The 23885-nt window shown below is 39.7% G+C and overlaps 1 protein-coding gene across 1 annotated transcript; it reads left to right on the forward strand.

The window, feature by feature from the left end:
• The first annotated feature begins 13295 nt into the window (after positions 1–13295).
• On the forward strand, positions 13296–16381 carry LOC120290252 (PE-PGRS family protein PE_PGRS30-like). Its single transcript, XM_039306078.1, has 2 exons — positions 13296–13310; positions 15734–16381. The coding sequence occupies exons 1-2, from the start codon at positions 13296–13298 to the stop codon at positions 16379–16381; spliced, it is 663 nt and encodes a 220-aa protein (XP_039162012.1).
• The last annotated feature ends 7504 nt before the right edge of the window (positions 16382–23885 follow it).

Here is a 23885-nt window from a genome sequence, read left to right on the forward strand (position 1 = left end):
TCCGCTGGTGCCTGACGCCTGTTGCAGCCATCGCCGCTCGAGTGACGCCCCTGCTTTGCTCGCGATCTGGCCCAGCCCCCTCGCCGACGCTTGCTGAAGCTGCACCGATCCTTGTTGCCCTCACCAGCCGTGACACCAACAGCACTAGCAGCCCGTCGAAGCCGCCGCTCTGCCGATCTGCGTTGACTTGACGCTTCCGCATCGCTGTTCCCTTCCGCCCCGGCGACGCTGCTGCTATCCCTACTTTGTCCGCGTCTGCAGACCTCCGCCCATGCCGCTCCGAGCAGCCCGTCCAAATATTAAGATAAATAATACTTAGCTTCATCATTATTATAATGTGAATTTTCGAATATTATAGTATTACAATTATGAAAAATCCGGATGCCACAGCTCAACTTTAAAACGTAGATGTTGTCATGCTAAGATGAGGTCATAATGTTTAGTATGTTTGAAAGTAAAATAATGTTATTTTACTCTACCCGTCTTTAATGCTAAATGTGAACTAATGAATTCTTTAAAAACGGTTGTTTGAAAGTAAAATAATGTTATTTTACTCTACCCGTCTTTAATGCTAGATATGAACTAATGAATTCTTTAAAAACGGTTGTTTTGTGAATTTAAATTAGACATTGTGAATGTTTAAACTATCATCTATGAGGTATTTAATACAAATACATACGCTCTATGAGAAATGAGTTAGTATAATAATACGTATTTCATATAATGTAGGCATAAGATGACCAAGAAGAGTTGGCAAAAGTTTTGATTTCAATTTTTTAGCCGTGTGAGACTCTCGAGGATTAGAGTTACTCAAATTAAGTGTTCTCACGATTCTTACTTATTAAAAAAGTTTCTATTTTAATATTTGCTATCTTAGAATATTACCAATAATCATGAATTTATTATATCTAATGAAATATTTTTAGAAAAACAAATTGAACTAAAATTGAAAGTTTTAAGGGAAGAGGAAGATCAATTTGTTATTGATGTCACATTCTATTTGTATTCATAGGTTGACCAATTTATGATTATTTATATTTAATTATAATTGTGAATACAATATATATTACTAATTGATCTACGGTACAATTTACAGAATTTACTCGAAATAATTATGCCAAATTTGAGCTGTTATATATTTCTAACGGAAGAAGTACATTAGAAGTGTCTTAACTTGTGTACGGCGCTCATTTTAGTGCCATAACTTTTTGCCGACTCACTTAAAATGTGAAAATCGAAGAAAAATGATTACACAAGTGCCTTCGTCTAAAAATTCCGACTAGAGAAATTACATGGCTTTTATAATTAAAATTTTTATTTGAAGTGGCATTTTTTGGCACTAAAGTAATCACTTTTTCATTAAAATTGATACTAAAGTAATCATTTTTTTTTTAACAATAATCATTTACAATGATTAGTATTAAAGTGATTACTTCTTAACTTGCTATACGATGTCGTTTAGTTTTTTTTTTCCTGATATTGAAGTGATCACTTTTTTCATTAAGATTGATATTGAAGTAATCATTTTTTAACAACAATTAATACTAAAGTGATCATTTGTTTGTAACGATTGACACTGAAGTGATAACTTTTTCTAACTTATTACACGACGTTATTTAGATATTATATGTTGATTAGGTACGCTGGCAAGACACATAGAATTGAGAAATTAATAAAATATTATCACGTCAAATTTCTAACAACTCAGATAGGGGTTGACACTCAAGTGATTAGTTTTTTTTTTTTAAAATAGTGGCACTTAAGTGAGCTTATGAAAAATTGTGATAGTAAAATGAGCTAGTGTACTCTAATAGATATATTGTGACCAACTCCCAAAGCATACTAGTCACACAGGTTATTTGCTAGTATGAATATTGCAGAGAATATAGAGTTATATTTGGATACTCGGATCCCTGGAGTGTCAAAAGTTGACACAAATGGATACTTAAGTTCCAAAAGTTACGAAAATGACACTTAAGTGCCAAAATCGAAGCAAAATTGATCACTTACCCAAAACGCTTGTCTCTCAAAGCGCTTGTCGCGACCTTTCAGAGGGTGAATTACTCAAAGAAGGCTAATGGATTACTAAGTCTAAAGACTTGGCACGGACCCTCTCAAGTCCTACCAATTGCGACTTGATACTAAGAAATTAACCCATGCAATTATACTCAATTTGGAGTCGCCACTAACTAATTAGGGTTGATTAGAAATCTAAGTAAAGTATGGGAAAATATTTTACTTTTGCAAACCAGAGATTCGATAGGCCCGGGGACATGGTTACGTTAGATTAATCTAACGCATTTTCGATACCTTTTCATTTTAATTTCAAAAAATATTTTGCATGTAGTCTTGATTAATTTTAACTTAAGCTATTAATAAGCAAATGGTGGTTATGTGGGTACACAATTAATAAAATAACATTCACTAAACCGAAGTGAACTACAACCTTATTAAAGTCTACTCTCTAAAAAAAAACTTAAAAAAATGCTAATAAAAATGTATGCTCTAAACATAATTTCTAAATGACATAACACCTACTTTTTCTTTAAAAATATGCTATCTTAATTTAAATTTGATATGCATGAGTTTTATTTCAATGACGTGTAAGATGCAATTCATATGACATAACTTGAACCATCACAATATGTGTGCAATCTAATTTACATAATCCTAAATATGCATGTGCTACATGATATATAATGGATGACGTGGTAATTCTATATGCATGTTCTTTTTATGATTTTTTTTAATGATTCTTTTTTTAAATACATATACACAACCTACACTAAACAATAATGACATGAAATGGGATTATGTGGTGTGCATATTATGAAATCTATATGACCTAAGTAACATTTTTGTTCCTTTTTTTTTTTTTTTTTTTTTGGTTTTATTAAAGGAAAATTATCCTAATTCTATATGAATTTTAAAAATCAAGATACATTGCTTTAAACATGAAATGTGTATGGACCTAATTACCAAAGTTCTAGATATGACATATGATGCAAATAACAATGACGCATCAAAATATATATCCTATTGAAACTCCACTAATGTAAATCAATGACATATTATCTTAGTGAGAATTAATTATGTAAAGTAATATGTAAATTTACCATGAAAAGCTAAAATAATAAAAAATCTAACTCGTTGTCTTGTGGTTAAATATTTTTGATTATTATGGCTTAATATGATAAATTTCCTGATCGGATAACATTATATATGACAAAACAAATCAAGGATCACAAGCTAAGAATCCAAATACTTGAACTAAATTTAACCTAAAAATTTACGCAGTCCAGCGCACGGCAGACTTGAGGAATGGCTCGGCAGCAATGAATAGGGTGACGGTGCAGATGCGGCGACAGAGCTTGGGCGTCAGTGCTGAAGGGGCGGCGTTGGGCGCGAGTCACCGGCGACTCGCAGATCAGCGCGCGGCGGCAGCGAGCGACAGGTAGGTGAGGCTTCAGCAGGCGTCGGCGGGGCGGGAGCAGAGGCGGCTTCGCGGGCCTCGCGTACGGCGACCAGAGGGGAGGAGCTTCGGTCGACTGGCAGCAACAGGGAGGCGCGGCGTCGGTGACCGGTGAACAGTAGCTGGGTCGTGGGTCGCTGCGATGGTGGTGAGAAGTGGCGTCGGGCTCCGGCAAAAGGGGAAAACGGTGTCGCAGCAGGTTCGAGTTCTGGCTCCGGGCGGAGGCGAACGATGGCCGAATCAGTGGGTTGCAGGGAGCGTCGGCGAGCGAGATCGACGCGGCTAAGGCTGAGGCTGAGGCGTTGGAACAGAGACGGCGGCGTCGATTGGGCTGAGGGTGCGTCGGTCGAGAGGGTCGCGGTGGTGGCGCGGTGGTGCGGCGCGGAACAGCAGGGCGGCCGGAGAAGGTGGTCGTGGCAGCGGCGGAGGCACAATGAGCAGCAGCGGAGTCGGCGGGGACCTCTCGGTGAAGAAGCACAGTGATTTTGTTTTTTTTACTCTGTCTCTCCTCATGTCTCCCTCACGTCCCCTCACCTTTCTCTTTCTCTACGACCTCTCTGTCCCTTCTCTGTCTCCTGTCTTTTACTTTTCAGCATAAGTAAAAAATCACTTTATTGACTTTCCTCTTACAAAAACTCTATTCTCTTCTATGAATGTTTCGAAAACTTAGCGCGTTTGGCAACGATTCTGTTTTTAGGAGCTGATTTTAACTAGAAATGATTATTTTTGATTCTGTTCCCGGGAACTGATTCTGAGTAAAAAAGCGCGTTTGGTAATTGTTTAAAATTTTTTATTCGGAATAGAATTGCGTTTGGTACCGTATTAATTGATTATGTTCCAAATTAATTTCTTTTGATTTTTAAATAAATTTTAAATAATTTCTTTACTTTTTACTTTTTTTTTTTTTTCCCTTTTTTTCCTTTTTTTTTTTCTATTCTTTTCTTCTTCTTCATTTGGCCGGTCGTCGGTCCGGTGATCGGCCAGATGAGGGGCGGCGGGGCCGGCGACGCCGACTCGGAGTCGGCGTCGCCGACCTCGGCGAGGTCGAGGCTCGCCTAGCCTCGAGCGAGGCTCACCCACCGCCGGTGGCTAGGCGAGGCTCGACCTCGCCCGAGCCTCGCCCCTGCCGGTGAGGCTCGCCCGGCGAGGCTCGCCCCGTCGGGGCCGGCTCGCCATCGGGCGAGGCCGTCCCGAGGCTCGGCCTCCCGGCTGGCGAGGCCCGGCCTCGCGGTGGGCGGGCTTGCCTCCGGCGAGCTCGCCGGACCTCGCCCGGCTCGGGCGAGCGAGCGACCTCGCCGGACCGGCGACCGGCGGCGAACCGGCGACCGGCGGGCGGCGGCGGGCGGTGGCGGACGGCGGCGAGCGATGGCGGATGGCAACCAAGGGTTTGATTCTTTTTATGATTCTCGGATGTAGAATCAATTTTTTTTTTTTTTATTTTCAAATCTTGTCCAAAATCGTTCCCGGGAACAAAAAAATTTACCAAACGCGATTCTCGTCCCAAACCGATTCCGGGGAACAAAAAATCAGAATCGGCACTTTTGGCACGTTGCCAAACAGCCCTTAGTCCGAAAGCCCCCCATTTCGAAGCCTTGCACTCTCTATTTATAGAGCAAAATTTGCAAATCATCCTTAAAAAAGAGGAGATGCGCTCAACAAAAAATTATTCCAAAATATAAAATTCTTCGTAAAGATTTTTTAAGATAGTTCACTCAATCGTTAAAAATCATATTCTAAAAATACCATATTATCTAAAATCTAAAGTCTTTCAAAATCTTCCTTCACAACTAAATGTTTTATTTTATATGTTATTTATTATTCTCTATTTTTTATTTTCTAAAAGATAAGTTTGATCCTAAATGTTATTATTATCTAAATGCAATGCTATAAAATGCTTAATGTAATTTTTATATAATGAACAATTAAGTAGCATGATTAAAATTATGTGTCAACAGCTGTCTTTCTTTAAAAGGAAGCTCGTAAATATTTACTTCAAAAATAAATGACACCTAAATTTAAACCATGCAAAATGAATGTAAAATGAATATGCAAATGTTAATTGCAATGACTTTTTTTTTTAACGAAATGGACTCAAATGAGTTTAATCCCTTTTGAAATGCAAGGTCATGCAATAAAGAATGCAATGTAAATTCAATAATTTGGTTAGGAACATAGATCACAATGTGTCTACACCCAATGAAATGTAAATGCAAAGAAGAACACGTACTTGACAAACATCTGGAACTCCCTTCAGATAATTGAAAAGCTCAAAGTCTTCAGGGATTTGGAACTCTCATCAGATTCCAAGCATCTAGAAATTACATCAAGTACTTGAAATTTCAAAAATCCAATTTTTATGTCAGACATTTGGAAACATTTACTAAACATCTGGAATCACATAAGATGTTTGAAAAAACAAATACTTGGATATCACATCAAGCGTTTAAAGGTTTAAATATTTGGAATTCACACTAGATACTTGAAAACATTTTATAGATGGGTACTTGGAATTCTCATCAAGTATTTGGAAAATTCAAAGACGATTGAAAAAACTCAAGGCTTCAATAACAAATCCTTTGGTCTTTGAGGAAAAATTCATTCTTAAAATTCAATGAAGGTCCATGCATGATGGCTTTATCAAATTTCCACCGGGAAAAATTAAGACAATTTTCACTTATAGTGTGGACTTCTTGAACATGCTAAATGAGACACTTTTAGTGTGAAGAGGCTTTTCACTCGCTCTCATTTAGGAGGGGTTATTTTTCTTGACCATTGATACGAGAATATATCACTCAATCTTATCATCATCCCGTTGACAAGAGTTCGAGCTTTCTTTCAAGTAGTACGATTTACCAATTTGAGGGGTCTTTACCAGGATCGTAACGTGAACTTGGTCAATGGCTCAGCAAAGGAAAATTTGATGGCTAAGAAAGGAATATTTTACGATTATCATCTCCGCGTTTACAAGTCAAGAACTCTGCAAAATGAGAAATAATCTTGCTCGCACTTCTTCGAGCAATGCTTAAAACACGTGAACCCTTACGTTAATTCAAGTGTCATAATCAGAAGAGACTTTGTAAGGGACATAACATAGGCTGGGTTTATGGGTTGAGAAATGAAAGGATCATTAGGCTCAAAATATGTGTAAGGGGTGAGCATTGGTGATCATCTTGATATTGCCACCAGTTTTCTTTTTCACATTCTGGGATTGTCTTCATAAAACGCCCAATTGATTGTAAAAACTTAGCATTTGAATTCTTTGAGTGTTGCTCCATTGGGATTCAATTTTTGCAATTGATAGTCATCTATCTTGACTCTCTTTTTTTCATCTATGGACATCGGTCTTGCTTTTACCAGGCACCCCGCTTTTTCATACTCCCTAGTTTTCATGCATTTTTTCTTTTTCATGGGCATTGGCCTTATTTTTGCCAGACACACTTCTTTTTCATGCTCGACCATATGGTGCTTTTAACATTTGGACCTTTGGGAGGTCTTCATTTTCCATCAGAACTCCGAATATTGCTTTTGCCTTGCCTTAGTGTGGGAAATGATCACCAACTGAGTTTAAAGAAATAAAAATGCAAGCTCAAGTGGGTTATGCAAATGACATAAGTGTATAGGATAGAGCAAGAAATGCTTTTCGTCATTCTAAGGTACTTAAATTACCACATGAATTCAATGTAATAGTGCAACTTAAAGATTGATGCAAGTGTGAGTAAGAAAATTTCTATTCGTTTTCCTCTCCTCCAATGTCGACTTACCTCCATTTGCCCTGATGTGGGGTGGTCCTTGACAGGGGTAGTATGAAAGAAATTCTTGAAGTATTTAGGCTCAAGGAAGGGTTAAACAAGGGTTCACTAGTAGAGAAATGAACTGTCTCTCGTTATTTTAGTTGTCGTACTTTTTGCAAGAAAACTCTTCATCTTGAAACACGAAGTGTTTCCCTACTCACCTCACAATGTGTAGACAATGGATTGTGTATGGGATAAGGCTTGCCTACCTTTCACGCCTTATTTAGCATGTTCAAGTGACTCGACATCCTTCATTGAATTATCCATTTTGATAAATTTCAAGTGGAATTGGTGAATTGCACAATATTATGTGAAAGCATTCTATAATGATAAAGAGGTCATGCTCTATTCTTACACCTCGGATCATAAAGTCAAAGCTATTAGGTGTCCATGTCTTGCCCCCTCTTTGTAAGGAAGCTCATAGAGGTTCCTTACAAAGATAGAGGACACCATCGTTCACATCCGTTCTTTACCCCTGCAAAAATAAAACATGCATCATTATACACTAGAGATTTGATTGACTTTGAGCGAGGGAAAGGCTTTTACGAGCCTTTTTTATTCATGGATAGTATTTCTTTACAGCATCAGAATTTACAGGATTCATGAATTCCCGCCCATCCATTTTTGCAAAGATTAAAGCACCACCGGGAAGTACTTTCTTCACGATGTATGGCCCACTATAATTTGGAGTGAACTTGCCACGAGGATCAAGGTTAATTGGTAGCATCTTGCGTATCACCAAATCATGGACCTTGAAAAGTCTTGGGCAAACCTTCTAATTGAAAGACTTGGCCACTCACTGTTGATAACACTGACCATGACATATGGCCTTCAATTGTTTTTCATCAATCATATTAAGTTGGTCATACCTCTGTTGTGCCCATTCAGCTTCCGTCAGTTTAGACTAAGACAATACTCTTAGAGAAGGGATTTCTGCTTCAACTGGCAGGACTGCTTCCATGCAGTACACTAGAGAAAAAGGAGTTGCCCCAATAGAGGTGCGAATTGAAGTCCTATAGGCCATCAGAGCGTGAGGAAGCCTTTCATGCCAGTCACGATAATTCTCAGCTATCTTTGCTAGAATTTTCTTGATGTTCTTATTCGTTGCTTCAACATCGCCATTCATTTGGGGGGAATAAGGCGGTGAATTCAAATGACGAATTTTAAACTCCTTGAAAAATCATTGACAAGCTTGTTGTTTAGGTTCGTCCCGTTGTTTGTGATGATAGCTCCGGACACGCCATAACGGGCAATAATGTCACGTCACACAAATTTCACGACATTCTTTGCAGTAACAACTACATAGGATGTTGCCTTTATCCATTTTGTGAAATAATCGATGGCGACAAGGATGAAATGGTAACCATTCGAGGCTTTTGGGTTAATTGGGTTGATTACATCGATGCCCCCACATTGAAAAAGGCCATGGTTCCGACAATTAATACAGCTCATTTGGAGGAACATTTATCTTGTCTCCATAAATCTGACAACGGTGGCAACTCCGGACATGTTGAATGCAATCACTCTCTAAGGTCAGCCAGAAATAACCTAGCCTCATAATTTTCTTCGCTAACATGTGGCCACTCATATGAGGACCACATACTCTTTCGTGTATTTCCTCCATCAACTGAGTGGCTTCCTTAGCATTGATGCATCTAAGTAGGACGGAGTTGAAGAACTGTTTGTATAATGTATCCCCACTAATAAAGAACTTGGAAGCAAGTTTCATAAGATGCTTTTGGTTAGCTGGATTGCTACCTTCTGGGAACTCTCACCTTATGAATATAGGTCATGATGTCATGGTACCATGGTTTTCTGTTCGGTTCTTCTATCACTACCATGCAATAGGTTGGCTTTGCAAGCACTTCAATCTTTAAAGGTTCAATTTCTAATCCTTCCGTAACTTTGAGCATATACGACAAAGTTGCAAGTGCATCTGCAAATTAATTATGAGACCTTGACAAGTACTCGAATGATATTTCGTCAAACTCCTTTACAAGGTCTTCCAAGTAATCATGGTAAGGGACTAGTTTGGCATCTCTAGTCCTCCACTTTCCAACAGTTTGGAGGATAATAAGTGCGGAATCACTGAACATCTTCAACTTGCTAACCTCCATTTAATGGCCGCCTGCAGGCCAAGAATGCACGCTTCATATTCAGCTATGTTGTTGGTGCAAGGAAATACCAACTTTGCAGCTATAGGATAGTGTTGACCATCGGGAGAAATTAGAACTGCTCCAGTATCAAACCCATATAGGTTAAGATAGGTTAACTCCTTTTCCATTGTCAAAATGCGATCATCCAGGGAATCATATTCGTCTTCATCCTGCATCCTCATAGTGCCGTTTGCTAACATGTCTGCAATTGCTTGACCTTTAACAGATTTTTGTGGTACACTTTGCACTTCAAACTCGGAAATCAGAATTTGTCATTTCACTAATTTCCCCACCAAAGCTGGTTGTTCTAACAAGTACTTGATGGGGTCATTCTCACAAACTAGAAATGTTTGGTAGTGCAAGGTGTATTGCCGCAGTCTGTGTAAAACCCATACTAAAGTGGCACACATCTTCTCAACATTAGAGTAGTTCATTTATGTTGTTGAGAACTTCTTGCTTAAGTAGTAAATGACACATTCCTTCCCATCTGTCGATCTTTTTTGAGCTAGCATTGCTCCAAACGACTCTTTATTAATTGTGAGATAGAGAATTAAAGGTTGCCCTAGCGTAGGAGGAACGAGTATTGACGGATTCATCAAGTATTGCTTCAACTCTTCAAATGCTTCCTGGCATTCATCATCCCATTTAACTTGGGCATTCTTCTTGAGAAGCTTGAAGAAAGGCTTATCAGTTTCAGAGAGTTGTGAGATAAATTGAGCTATATAGTTCATCCTCCCTAAAAGGCTTCAGACTTCTTTCACCGTGGTTGGAGGGTGCAAATCACAAATTGCTTTAGCTTTTGAGGGATCAATCTCAATGCCCCTACTACTGACTATGAAACCCAATAGTTTGCCAGAAGTTGCTCCAAACACACACTTTGCTGGATTAAGACGTAACTTAAACTCACGAAGTCGTTCAAATAACTTATGTAAAGTCTTAACTTGATCTTCTCCTGGTTGGGTTTTGGTAATCATATCATCAACATAAATTTCTATCTTTTTGTGCATCATATCATGGAAAAGTGTTACCATGGCCCGTTGATATGTTGCCCCGGCATTCTTAAGGCCAAAAGGCATGACCCTATAGCAAAAAAGTTCTCCATGGGGTGATGAATGCTGTTTTCTCTTCGTCTTTTTCAGTCATCCTGATCTGGTTATATCCTGAAAATCCACCATAAATGAAAAGAGCTCAAAGCCAATAGTATTATCCAAGAGAACATCAATGTGAGGCAGGAAATCATCTTTGGGGTTGGCTTTGTTCACGTCTCTATAGTCGACACATACTCTAATGCGACCATCTTTTTTTCAGTATTGGCACTATGTTTGCTATCCACTTAGGATATTGTGATACCTCGATGAGTTTCATGTCAAGGAGTTTCATGACTTCCTCCTCTATTTTCTTGGAAAGTTCTGGCTTAATTCTCCGTAATTTTTGCTTCTCGGGAGGTGCATCGGGATTAGTCGAGAGACAATATTCAACAATGGATGGATCTAGACCTGGCATATTAGTATAAGACTAGGCAAAGACATCCTGGTATTCCTTTAGCATCGGGTCAAGCGTTGAGCTTTAGATTTGGTCAAGTCTGCCCCAATTTTAACCTCCTTGGTGCCTTCCGTCTCACTAAGATTTATGGTGACAATCTGCCGAGCAGTGATTGGCTTTGAACTTTCTTGTTGCTCCTAACTACGTTGAATATCCGTTGAATCATCTTGCTCCTCATAACTTGGACTTAACACTTCATCTTCATTAAAGCAAATGTGTGCAGGGTTGCACCTGAAACATAAAGTAGATAATTAAAACAAACAAACGGGGTAAATTAGATGCATGCTGAAAAATTATTTTATTTTGAAATTTTTTTAAAGGGAACATGAAGAAGTCCAGCCTTCAGAATTAGCTCATTGCCATTTTCTTTTGGTAGGATTTCATCACAAGGCTAGTTTGGTGTACTTCAACATGCCCTTAAAACATGAAAATCTCCATGTATTTTATTGGATGAAAAGCAAATTACATTATTGAAATGAGATAAATCCTAGAAATGAAAATCTTAACATGCAAATAAGGAAAGCAATAAAAACTCCTACGCAGAGGAATGTTCAAATAATTAAAATTCTCTTACTCTCGAGCTTCATCGATGGCAAACACTAAATTCTCTTCAAACAATTCAGTCATTTCTTCGAGTGCGTCATCTTTTCCAGTGGATCGAATGGTGTCTGCAACCGGCTTGTTTACCTCTCCCCATCTGACAGGAATAACATTATAAACATCGATGTTAGCACCTGAAGGCTTGGAGTATTGAACGCAGTATCAATCGCCTCTTCTTCCTCATGCATCATCTTCGCAGGTCCAAGGAATGTAGACCTAATATGGAGTATAGTGAAGCCAGTTCGTTCTTGTTCTCTTCCTCTTCCTCTACAGGATCGTCCACCTCTACCACAATAGTCCAATCTAGTCGTGTATGAATTCTGCCCGGCCTCAATTGGTTGGCGAGTGCCCTGACCATGTAGACCTAAATTACTTGGGGCAAAACCACTCCCCACCATGATCTTGCCTACCATGACCACTGACTTAGATAATGCTGGAGTGGGTAGGGTAGTGCCTTGAGAAACGTGAATGGTCAAAACCAACTCAAATGCTTGAAAACTAGACTCTTTTTTACAATCTGGTTCAACATATGGGATAGTCGTCTCGTGATAAATTTTGAACTCGTCTTTTCCTTGGACCGTAATAAGCTTCCCTTTTGTCACAAATTTTACTTTATGGTGAAGACTTGAAGGAATCGCCCCTGCTGCATGAATCCATGGACGACCTAACAAAAAGTTGAATGTTGTAGGTATGTCTAGGACCTGAAAATTGCATTAAATAACACTGGCCCTATTTGCAAGTCTAAATCAACTTTTCCAACTGCTTCTTTTTTTGTCCCATCAAATGCTCGAACAGAAGTCTTAGCCGTGCAAATTTTCCCCAAATCATACCCAAGACGCTTTAGAGTTACTAGAGGGCATATGTTTAAAGCCAATCCATTATCAATGAGTACACGGGACACCAAGATATTTCGACACTTGACTGAGATTTAAAGGGCTTTGCTATGTCCTCTTCCTTCATCTGGGAATTCATCATCTGAGAAAGCAATCTAGTCCTTTAATAGAATGGCCCCCACAAATTCCTCCAACTTCTCAAGTTCAATGGACTCTGGGACATGTACTTCATTAAGGACTTTTATCAAGGACTTTTGATGTTTCTCTGATGTCAAAAGCAACTATAATATGGAGATTTGTGCGGGCATTTTACGAAGTTGGTCCACTACGTTATACTCACTTGCCTTAATTACGGTTAAGAATTCTTTAGCCTCCTCATCAGTGACTATCTTGACAGGTTGTGAGTTGGCTTGAGCGTAAGCGCGTCCCAATTGAGCGACCACATCTATCTCCACATCATAACACCATGGTATTGCCTTATCATTCGTATATGCATAGGGTTGTGTAACATCAAGAATCAATTCTTCATCATTTGATGGTGGCACATCGTTAATGATTAATCCATCTTCATCCGACGCATCTTCCAACGGTGGCATGTCAAGAGCTAGGAAATCGTTAGCTTCAATATTCAAGCTAGTAAACTCATCCTCAAAATCAGAAAACTCGTCCTCCAAATCAATAATGATTGGAGCGATAGTCAAAACTATGCCGGTATGATATGCGTAAACAATCATCCCCTTCTTGGACATTGTCTTAACTCTTTGCATCTTCTGAAACATGGTGGGCTCTTTTGCATTTGAATAATATCCAGCTCGAACTAAGCCTTTATAAACATCATTTACATGCACTTTCAAGCTCTTATTTCTACTAGCATCAAAATTAAAAATGGCATTCATAGCTTATGGGTGGTCGGGGAGTGGGTTATTCTAGATGTTTGGTTGTGCATCGCGGAATGAAACCACCTGTCGCGACCTACCCTCGGGAGGAGGGAACAGGTTTAGGGGTATTGCCTAAAGGACGGGCCTAAGGCCCATGATCAGGCGCGGGCTCTCCCAAGCCCATACCCCGCGTGACATTGGGATATTCTTTAGAAATTTTGCACAAAAGGAGTCGCCACTAGCCTATTGGGGTCGACTAGAAACCAAGTGAGGTATGGGAGTATACCTCATTTCCTACGCAACCAGAGAATCTAGGTTCGGGGACTTGATTACACTAATTAATCAATTAGTGCCCTTTCGGTACCTAATCTTGTTCATTTTAACAAAATGATTTTTGTCGAGCAGTTTGGATTAATTTTATACTTATCCACTAACATACGAGGTGATCATGCGGGTGCGCAATCATTAAAGTAATAATCATAACTATCAAGATCCTAATTGCCATAAAATTAAACACGTGACATCAAACAAAACTAGATATATAAATTAAACATGCAACATAATTAATATACGAGCACATAAAGGTCTAATTACACTAAAATGGCAATACATGACAAGTCCTAATCAAACCCCATCATTTTGAATTTTCGAAATTTTTAATTAATTTTTTTTTTTTAAAAAAATTTTAAATTTTTTTATTTCTTTTTAGTTATTTTTAAAATTTTTAAAAGTTTTAAATTTTTGGATTTTCGAAATTGTTTTTTTTTTTAAAAATAAAAAAATATATATTTTTTAAACCGGACCGAACGGTCCGGTCAACCCAACCCGGTTCGGACCCGGTCGCGCGGATCGGTCCGATTAGGAGCAGGTGGGCCGAATCGCGGGCCCAACCCAAGAGGTCCCCCTCCTCTCTTTTTAAAAGAAAGCAGGCCACAAGCCTATGCTAAACCAGCCCAAACCCAAAACCCGACGTGCGGACCCCCTGAGCGCCATAAGCTTTGGCAAAGGACACTTAAGTCGCCATAACTCACGAAGGTACACTTAAGTGCCACATTTTAAGAAAAGTGGGACACCTAAGTGCCATCTCCGGCGAAGTTGGCCGGAAATCATACGTGGCATTAAAATATTAATATTTCGCCGATGTGTCACTGAGAGTGAGTCGCCGACTCGGCCAAAACGACGTCGTTTTGACATCATTCGAATTTTATAATAATATAAAAATTATTTAAATTAAATTTAAAATAAATTTATTTAAAAATAAATTTATTTAAAACATTTTTAAAAAATTTAGAAACTTTAAACATTAAAAAAAAAAAGAATTACAAAATTACAAAAATTTACAAATTTACAAAAAAAAATTAAAAAATTTAAAAAAATTACAAAAATATTTAGAAAGTTAAAAATTACAAAAATTTATAAAATTTACATAAAATTTAAAAAATTTAGAAAAAATAATTAAAATTTTAAAAATTTTAAAAATTTGCAAAATTTTTAGAAAGTTAAAAAAAATTTACAAAATTTATAAAAATTTACAAAAAATTCAAAAAAATTTACAAACAATTTTAGAAAGTTACAAAAAATTTAAAAACTTACGAAATTTACAAAAATTTAAAAAAATTTACAAAAATTTCAGCCCTCAACCGGCACCCTTTTCTTCTTTTTTTTTTTTTTTTAAATTATTTTTTTGTAACTTTTTTAATTTTGCAAATGTTTTTAATTTTAAAATTTTATTTTTAAAATTTTTAAATAATTTTATTTTAAATTAAAATTAATTAATTTTCTAAAATTTTTAAAATTTTTTTAAATTTTCTAAAATTTTTGAATTTTTTTTATTTTTTTAACTTTTAATTTCTTTTTAATTTTTAAATATTTTATCAATTTTTATAGAATTTTATAAATTTTTATAGAAATTTATAAATTTTTATAGAATTTTATAAAATTTAATAGAATTTTATAAAATTTTATAAAATTTTTACAAAATTTTCTAAAATTTTTTTAAATTTTTAAATTTTTAAATTTTTTTAAATTTTTTTAATATTTTTAGTTTTTTGAAATTTTTAAAATTTTTAAAAATTTAAAAATTTAAAATTTTTTAATATTTTATAAATATTTAAATAAATTTAGTTTTAAATTAATTTTTATTAAATTTTTGGCCACATCAGCATTAAAACGACGCCGTTTCGCACTTCGTTTCGCCGAGGAAAATTGACACGTCGCATTTTGGCCGGATTTTGGCCTGAGGATTGGCACTCAAGTGATCCATTTTACTCCGATTTTGGCACTTAAGTGTACCTTTCGTAAGTTATGGCACTTAAGTGTCCCTTTCATTAACGAAAGTTAAGTGCACTTGAAGTGTTCTTTTTTGCCCCAAAAACCCATAAGCAAAAACAGCCCAAACTCGGCCCGATTCACCTAAAACCCTACGCATTTCTTTGACCCGGTTTGTACCTCTCTTCTTTAGGGTTTTTGCTTTGGCACCGCCGACTTATTGGCCGGCGGCGGGCTTGACGGCAGCGGCGGCGCGGCGGGTGGCGGAGGCAATGCGGCGGGCGGCGGCGGCGCGGCGGGAGGACGGAGCGGCGAGGCCCGGCGGCGCGGGGACGGCGACGCGAGCTCGCGGCGAAGCGGTGACGCGAGCCGGCGGGCGAGGAGGAACTCCGCCGCTGGCGGGGACGTGTGGCCGACTCGAGTGGAGTGGCGGTGGCGCGAGGAGGCTCGGGCGACGTCGGAGACAGCGGCGGCGGGTGCTGTCGATTTGCGAGCAGAGCGCGGCAGGTCGTCACGGGCGGAGGCGCAGTGGTGGCTCGAGCTGCTAATGAGCAGGCCGGGCGGGACGTCCGCGCGCCGGCAACAACGGCGCGAAGGTGTGGGCGTCGCTCGAGGTGCAGAGAACGGCGGCTTGGCGTCGAGGAGAAAGGGCAGACTTGTAGGTGGCTTTGGCGGCGAGCTGCTCCCTCGGCTTCTCCAGATCTGGGTTTCGGGGAAGATAGTGGCGGTCTCGGTTGGTCGAGCGGCGTCGGGTTGGGGCGGCGAGGAGGACGGCGAGGATGGCGTTGGGCAGCGCCGCCGTTGCCCTCCTCCCCTCCGTTCCCTCGCATTTGGGTTCTAGAGAAGACAGCGGGGGACAGCATCGATTGGGCGGCTCGGCGCCGCTCCTTCTTTTCTTCAACTCTCTCTCTATTCCCCCTTTTTTGTTCCCCCTCTCCTCTCTTCCTCTCTACCGCATTGCTTCTTGACGCCGACTCCTCTCGTTTAGATTTGGGTTCCGGTGAGACAGCGGCGGTCGCAGTTGGTCGGGCGACAGCTGTGGCCGGGCGGCGTCGCGGCTCCGGGGGCGACGCGGTCTGGCTGGGACGGAGGCGGCAAGCGACCGGCGGGTCACAGCGGCTCGAACGGCGTCGGGTCTACATTGAAGCGGATGGTGGTGGGCGGCAGCGACTCGGCAGAGATTCGGTGCGGCGACGGCGCCGAGGGATGACCGGGATGGTATGGCCGGCGCAGGGACGGTGACGGCCCCTTCTTCTTTGCTGGTTTCTCCCCTCCTTTCTCTTTGCCTCTCTCGAGCTCTCCCCGTTCTCGCCCAGCTCTCCTCCGTTCTCGGGTTTCAAATGCGAAGGTGGAGGAGGGAGAAGGCTGGGCGTGGGCCCAGCCAAAGGGAAAATGGGCTTGGGCCGCACAAGGGAAAAAGCTGCATTTTTGTTGCTGTTTTGTTCTTTTTTCTTTTTCTTTTGTTGTTTTGTTATTTTTCTTTTTCTAATAATTTTTTTGTACATGAAAACAAAATTAGGTGTCAACACCACCTTAGCATCAAAAAGATTTTGGATTTTGTGTCGCAGCATATAACAATCATCGACAAAATGCCCTACCTCCCTCATATGGTAAGTACATGTCTTGGACGGATTATAGTTGGGGAAATGCTTGGGATTAGATCGCTTAGGTTTCATAGCGAGTAATCCTTTCTTATGAAGGGTCGGCAAGATCTTGGACAAGGGCTTAGGAAGTGGCGTAAATTGACGCCTAGAAGAGTTTTTCTGTTGGCCAAAGAATGATTGCGCTCCTCCCTATTGGGTGTTTGGGGTAGGGCGAGGTGGTTGAACATAAGCTGCATTAACCTCCGCTATAGGTTCATTATCCTTCTTGGTTGAGACTCTCATATACGAGCTGGTTTGGTCAGACGCCCATCCATCACGCAAGGCTACTTCAATTCGCTCGCCGACAAGGATTAGTTGATTGAATGACTTCGGTAGTCGAACCCAGCATTAGATTTCGATATTCAGGCGGGAGTGTCTTCATGAACAAATCCATCAGCTCCTTTTCCGTCAGCTCCGGAGTAATTTGAGCAGCTATGGTCCTTCATCTTGTGACATATGCCTTGAAAGATTCAGTCTTATTTTTCTTAATGTGAAGTAAATCTTCTCGAGATGGAGTGACATCAATATTATACTTATATTACTTGAAGAAGGCGTCAGTCAAATCCTCCAAAATCTCTAGGAGATTAATTTTCTTCATAATGTACCATTGTAGAGCCAATCCTATTAGGTTTGCTTGAAATTGTTGAATCATCAAGGGTATGTTATCAACATATTGGGTCATCCTGACCACTTAAGTCTGTAGATGGATTTTTGGGCAAGATGTGTAATCGTACTTTTTAAAGTCTGGCATTTTGAACTTCTTTGGTATCTTGACCTTTGCATAATGGTAGAAATCAGTTGGGCCTTGGCTAAATGAACCTTGCAACTGCTTAAGTTTCTCCTCAATTTTTGCCAAGCTTTTTTCTTGCTCAATTTTTGGTATAGCCGAATGTATCACTTGTACCTTATCATCAATAACGGTTTGAGGTGCATCAATAATTTTAACCATGGAGGCATCATCAGAGGTTGATGGGCTACTTGTGGATGTATTCTTGCCTTTATCTCTTGAATAAGCCATGGGAGCATGTTTTGGTAACACCACTTCAACTTGCGGAGCTGATGGGACAGTGTTTGTTTGGAGAGAATCGATTTGTTTAGAGAGCTGCTCAAGAACATTCAGGATTTACTTCATCTCCGATTCGAGGATAGCGATACGAGTTTGCTCAGCAACACACATTTGTTCGATGTTATCGGCCATTGTTGCTCTAGAACGAGTACGGATTGGCGATCTTGGGTGAGCCATGTTGTTACCTAGTAATGTAAAAAATACAGTAAACATCATAACAAATGAGATTGGTCCATGACAATCGATTGTTTATTTTATTAAGTGAAATCAAATTCCAAAGACATCAACTTAAGACATTAAAATAACTCCGTAGGAAATTAAATCCCTAAAACATCAATCTAAGAAATTGAAATAACACCCTAAAGCTAGAATTAAACTCCTAAGTCTAGTGACTCTTTTCCATATACAATTGGGAGATCATAGTATTTCGAAGCTTGTTGTTCTATCGAACCAACTTAGAGATACGAGCTTCATTCCTTTCCACCGTTTCTTCAAGATGTTCAATTTGTGCTTTACGAGTGGGCTTTACGGTCACTTCAGGAATCATGGGAAGTAAAGCTTGAGGGATCTTGTAATGGTGGATATAATAATCCGAGGCGTGAAAAACCCTCTCTTTTCCCTTCAACCTTCTAGGCATCACTATCTTTTCCGGATGGCATTCATTCCATACATTTTCAAGGCATTCGATCTCATTGAGATATTTGTGATCCTTACGCACGAAGCGGGCTTGAAATAGGTCCATTCAGAGAGGAGGTGGGATATCCTGGAGCACTCGATACTGGTAGGCCACTCTATAAGGATAGTAAGATGTCGCACTAGTGATTCTCATAAGTGGAACTGGATTATTTGTCTTATGAGAAAAATGAGCTGCGCTAACATGGAACCATTTAGCATACCATAGGAAGCCCCTGAGATTTGGATCTTTTAGAAAAGTTACCCAATCGGAAAATGACTTTCGGTATACTTTTTTTCTAAGATTGAAAATCTCTTTATTGGGTGATAAGAATCATCAATTTCACCTCGATGCATAAAATGACCAAACTCCTTCACGTGAAAAAGAAACTAAATTTGTAAAAGTTCAGGAGAGGCATTTATGATTTTTCCTCCATTTTGTTTAAAACGGTTGAGGGATAAAAATGTCTTAGCTAAAATCATGTTTATAAAGTTTATGCTAGTACATACTTGTTTGACCACCCATGCAATCGATGGATTAATAGCATTTCTTCAATGAGGAAATATTATAAATCCAAAGAATGCTAAGATGAATATCCTACCCTTTTGGTGCATTGAAGATTGATTTAAAAAATGATTAGCAAAAAGGAGAATGGGCATGTATTGCAATTAGCTTTCAAAACTTTCTTAACCTCATCAGTTTTAATTCTTAGAAATTGAGATAAATTGACGTGGGTTCTATACCAAGAGGTGGCCTAACAAGTTCAATCTCAAGGGGCATTCCTATGATAACGCTATACTCTTCCAGTGTTGGAGTTAGCTCATTCTTACCAAAAGTAGCCGTTTTGGGACACCAAAAGTGTGCTATAGCTTGCAAAATACCACTATGGACTCCAATATCCAAAAGGGGGATGAGCTGTCTTAATATTGACTCCACATAATCTTGACCTTCTTTACATAATTTATTTCACCACACTTTAAGCTTAATCTTGGGAGTTGGAACGAATTGAACATCGGATCTTCCCATTGTATATAGATTAAGACCCACAATTGACCTTTTGTCATGGACCAAAAGAAAGTGTAATAAAGTAAATAGCTTGCATGATATAAGGTAAGAATACTTATTTCACAAAGGAAAATGGCAACCGCATAGACAGGCGCATGAGATGTAAGGCTTAACACCTAAATTACAAGGCTTAGCAAGTTAGAGCCAAGAGGATGGGCCAACTAGTCGCAGTCTCACGTACAAATGTCGGGTCCTCTTAGCTCTGGCTTAGTCAAAAGGAAATCCCATGATCACGCAGTTTCGCGAACAAGGATAAACATTTTGACACATAGAAAAATTTTCGGGGTTGAGAAAGGCAACCTCTATATCGCGGTCTCACGTTCAAGGTCGGTTCATTTCTTAACACCATCCTAGAAGCCTTAAATGCGATCCAAGTCCAATGGCAGGTTGTGTGTGCAATGTGTAGTGCTAAACAATTTGAAAATCATACACAACAATTTATAATACAAGCAACACTTCAATATATAAGAAAAACATTTAATCTCAACACTTTCTTACAAAACAAAGAGTTAGCAAGCACTACTTCCTAGCGAAGTTGCCAAGCTGTCAAACAAAAATATTTTGAAAAGAAACAGACATATGTCCACTATGAGTTTTAACTCGTTCTCAGCAAAGTCGTCAAGCTGTCACGACCTTCTAGAGGGTAAATTACTCAAAGAAAGCTGATGGATTACTAAGTCCTAAGACTTGGCACGGACCCTCCCAAGTCCTACCAATCGCGACTTGATACTAAGAAATTAACCCATGCAATTATACTCAATTTAGAGTCGCCACTAACCAATTAGGTTGATTAGAAATCCAAGTAAAGTATGGGAGAATACTTTACTTTTGTGAATCAGAGATTCAATAGGCCTGGAGACATGGTTACGCTAGATTAATCTAACGGCCTTTTGGTACATTTTCATTTTAATTTCAAAAAATATTTTGCACACAGTCTTGATTAATTTTAACCTAAGCTACTAATAAGCAAATAGTGATCATGCGGATGCACAATCAATAAAATAACATTCAATAAACCGAAGTGATAGATTGTAACAAATTATAAACTACAACCTTATTAAGGTTTACTCTCTAAAAAAAAAAAAAAAACTTACAAAAATGCTAATAAAAATGTATGCCCTAAACATGATTTCTAAATGACATGACACCTAATTTTTCTTTTTCTTTAAAAATGTTAATTATATGCAATATTAATTTAAATTTGATATGCATGAGTTTTACTTCAATGACATGTGAGATGCAATTCATATGATATAACTTAAACCATCATAATATGTGTATAATCTAATTTACATAATTCTAAATATGCATATGCTACATGATTTGGGATAGATGGTGTGGTCATTCTATATGTATGTTCTTTTTATGATTTTTTTTTAATGATTCTTTTTTTTAATACATATACGCAACCTACATTAAACAATGATGACATGAAATGGGATTATGTGGTGTGTATGCACATATTATGAAATCTATATGACTTAAGTAACATTTTTGTTCCCTTTTTTTGTTTTTTTGTTTTTGGTTTTATTAAAGGAAAATTATCCTAATTCTATATAAATCTTAAAAATCAAGATGCGTTGCTTTAAACATGAAATGTATATGGACCTAAGTACCTAAGTTCTAGATATGACATATGATGCATGATATGTGATGAGCAAATAACGATGACACATCAAAATATATATCCTATTGAAAATCCACCAATGTAAATTAATGACATATTATCTTAGTGCGAATCAATTACGCAAAGCAATCCATAAATTTGTCATGAAAAGCCGAAATAATCAAAAATCTAGTTCAATATTTTTTATTATTATGGCTTAATATGGCAAATTTCTTGAACGTATAACGATTATATATGACAAAACAAATCAAGTCAAGATCACAAGCTAAGAATCCATATACTTGAACTGAATTTAACCTAAAAGTTTACCTAGTCCAGAGCACGGCCGACTTGAGGAATGGCTCGGCAGCAATGAATAGGGTGACGGTGCAGATGCGGCGACAGAGCTTGGGGGTCAGTGCTGAAGTGGGGCGGCGTTGGGCGCGAGTCACCAGCGACTCGCAGATTAGCGCGCGGCGGCAGCGAGCAACAGGGAGGTGAGGCTTCAGCAGGCGTCGGCGGGGCGGGAGCAGAGGCGGCTTCGCGGGCCTCGCGTACGGCGACCAGAGGGGAGGAGCTTCGGTCGACTGGCAGCAACAGGGAGGCGCGCGTCGGTGACCGGCGAACAGTAGCTGGGTCGCGGGTCGCTGCGGTGGTGGTGAGCAGTGGCGTCGGGCTCCGGCAAAAGGGGAAAACGGTGTCGCAGCAGGTTTGGATTCTGGCTAAGGCCGGAGGCGAACGATGGCCGGATCAGTGGGTTGTAGGGAGCGTCGGCGCGGCGAAGGCTGAGGCTGAGGCGTTGGAGCAGAGACGGCGGCGTCGATTGGGCTGAGGGTGCGTCGGTCGAGAGGGTCGCGGTGGTGGCGCGGTGGTGCGGTGCGGAACAGCAGGGCGCCGGAGACGGTGGTCGTGGCAGCGGCGGAGGCACAATGAGCAGCAGCGGAGTCGGCGGGGACCTCTCGGAGAAGAAGCACAGTGATTTTGTTTTTTTGTTTTTTTACTCTCTCTCTCCTCAAGTCTCCCTCACGTCCCCTCACCTTTCTCTTTCCCTACGACCTCTCTGTCCCTTCTCTGCCTCCCGTCTTCTGCTGAAAAAAAAACTTTGTTGACTATTCCCTTTTGTGAATGTTTCGAAAACTCAGTCCGAAAGCCCCCTCATTTCGAAGCCTTGCACTCTCTATTTATAGAGCAAAAATCAGTTTGTTCTGCGGACGAAGATTTGCATATATTAACCCAATCTTTAAAGATGATCCTTCCTTCGAAAAGAGGAGATGGGCTCAACAAAAAATAATTCCAAAATATAAAATTCTTTGTGAAAATTTTCCAAGATAGTTCACTTAACCGTAGAAGATCATTTTTTGAAAATGCCCTATTATCTAAAATCTAAAGTCTTTCAAAATCCCCCTCCACAATAGGGGTGTGCATGGTCCGGCGGGCGGTTCCCGACCTAGAACCGGGATCCACCGGGAACCGGACCGCCGGTCCGGTCCGGTTCTCGGGTGGATCCATGAAACCGATTTTGATGCAAAATTTTTTGGTTTTCAACATAAAACGGTTGCAAAACAATTTTGGTTTCCCGGACCGCCAGTCCAGTCCGGTTCCCAAGTTTTGAGCTCTAAAATTCCAAGTTCCAATATCCAAAAACTAAAACAATAATTAATAGACGAATGCTCAACATTAAATAACAGTCAACTACACGTGAATGATAAAAAAAAACTAAGTGTGGTGGGGGAAAAGACCCTCAAGATGACTCATGGATCTACCTTGTAATCTTCACCAACATCTGCCATTGTCGACTCAATTTCCATGACTTCCGGAGGTGCAACAACAGAAGTTGCAACATCTTTGGGGGCCACATTTTCTACTAGAGAATCTGTCCATTGAAAGAAATCACAAGCTCCATGTCCCTGTGTTCAAGCCAACACAAGTTAAATAAACAACAACCAAAAGTGCAATCTTGTGAGTACTAGATGATTAGAACCAATGAGCACAAGGGAAGAAATCAAAAAACACAGCAAAAGGGAAAAGCAACCCAGGATTCTGCAAATTCAAGCATGAGCACCGTCGAAGACAAAGCGCCAAGATGAACATCGATCGATTCCCAAAACAAAGACTTGAACACTTCACCTATTGGGTAATCGAACCGAAGTACAAGTTCGCAAGCGGAAGATGAATCGAGAGGCAAGCTGGAAGTCGATAATCGTACCTTGTTGAGTGATAGAAAAGGGGCTCGGTCGAGATGGACAGCAAAGGTGGAGGAGCAGCGGCTGTGGCGGGTGGCGACCGGCGCGA

The sequence above is a fragment of the Eucalyptus grandis genome, chromosome 2 (genome assembly GCF_016545825.1).
Source record: "Eucalyptus grandis isolate ANBG69807.140 chromosome 2, ASM1654582v1, whole genome shotgun sequence".
NCBI classification, from domain to species: domain Eukaryota; kingdom Viridiplantae; phylum Streptophyta; class Magnoliopsida; order Myrtales; family Myrtaceae; genus Eucalyptus; species Eucalyptus grandis.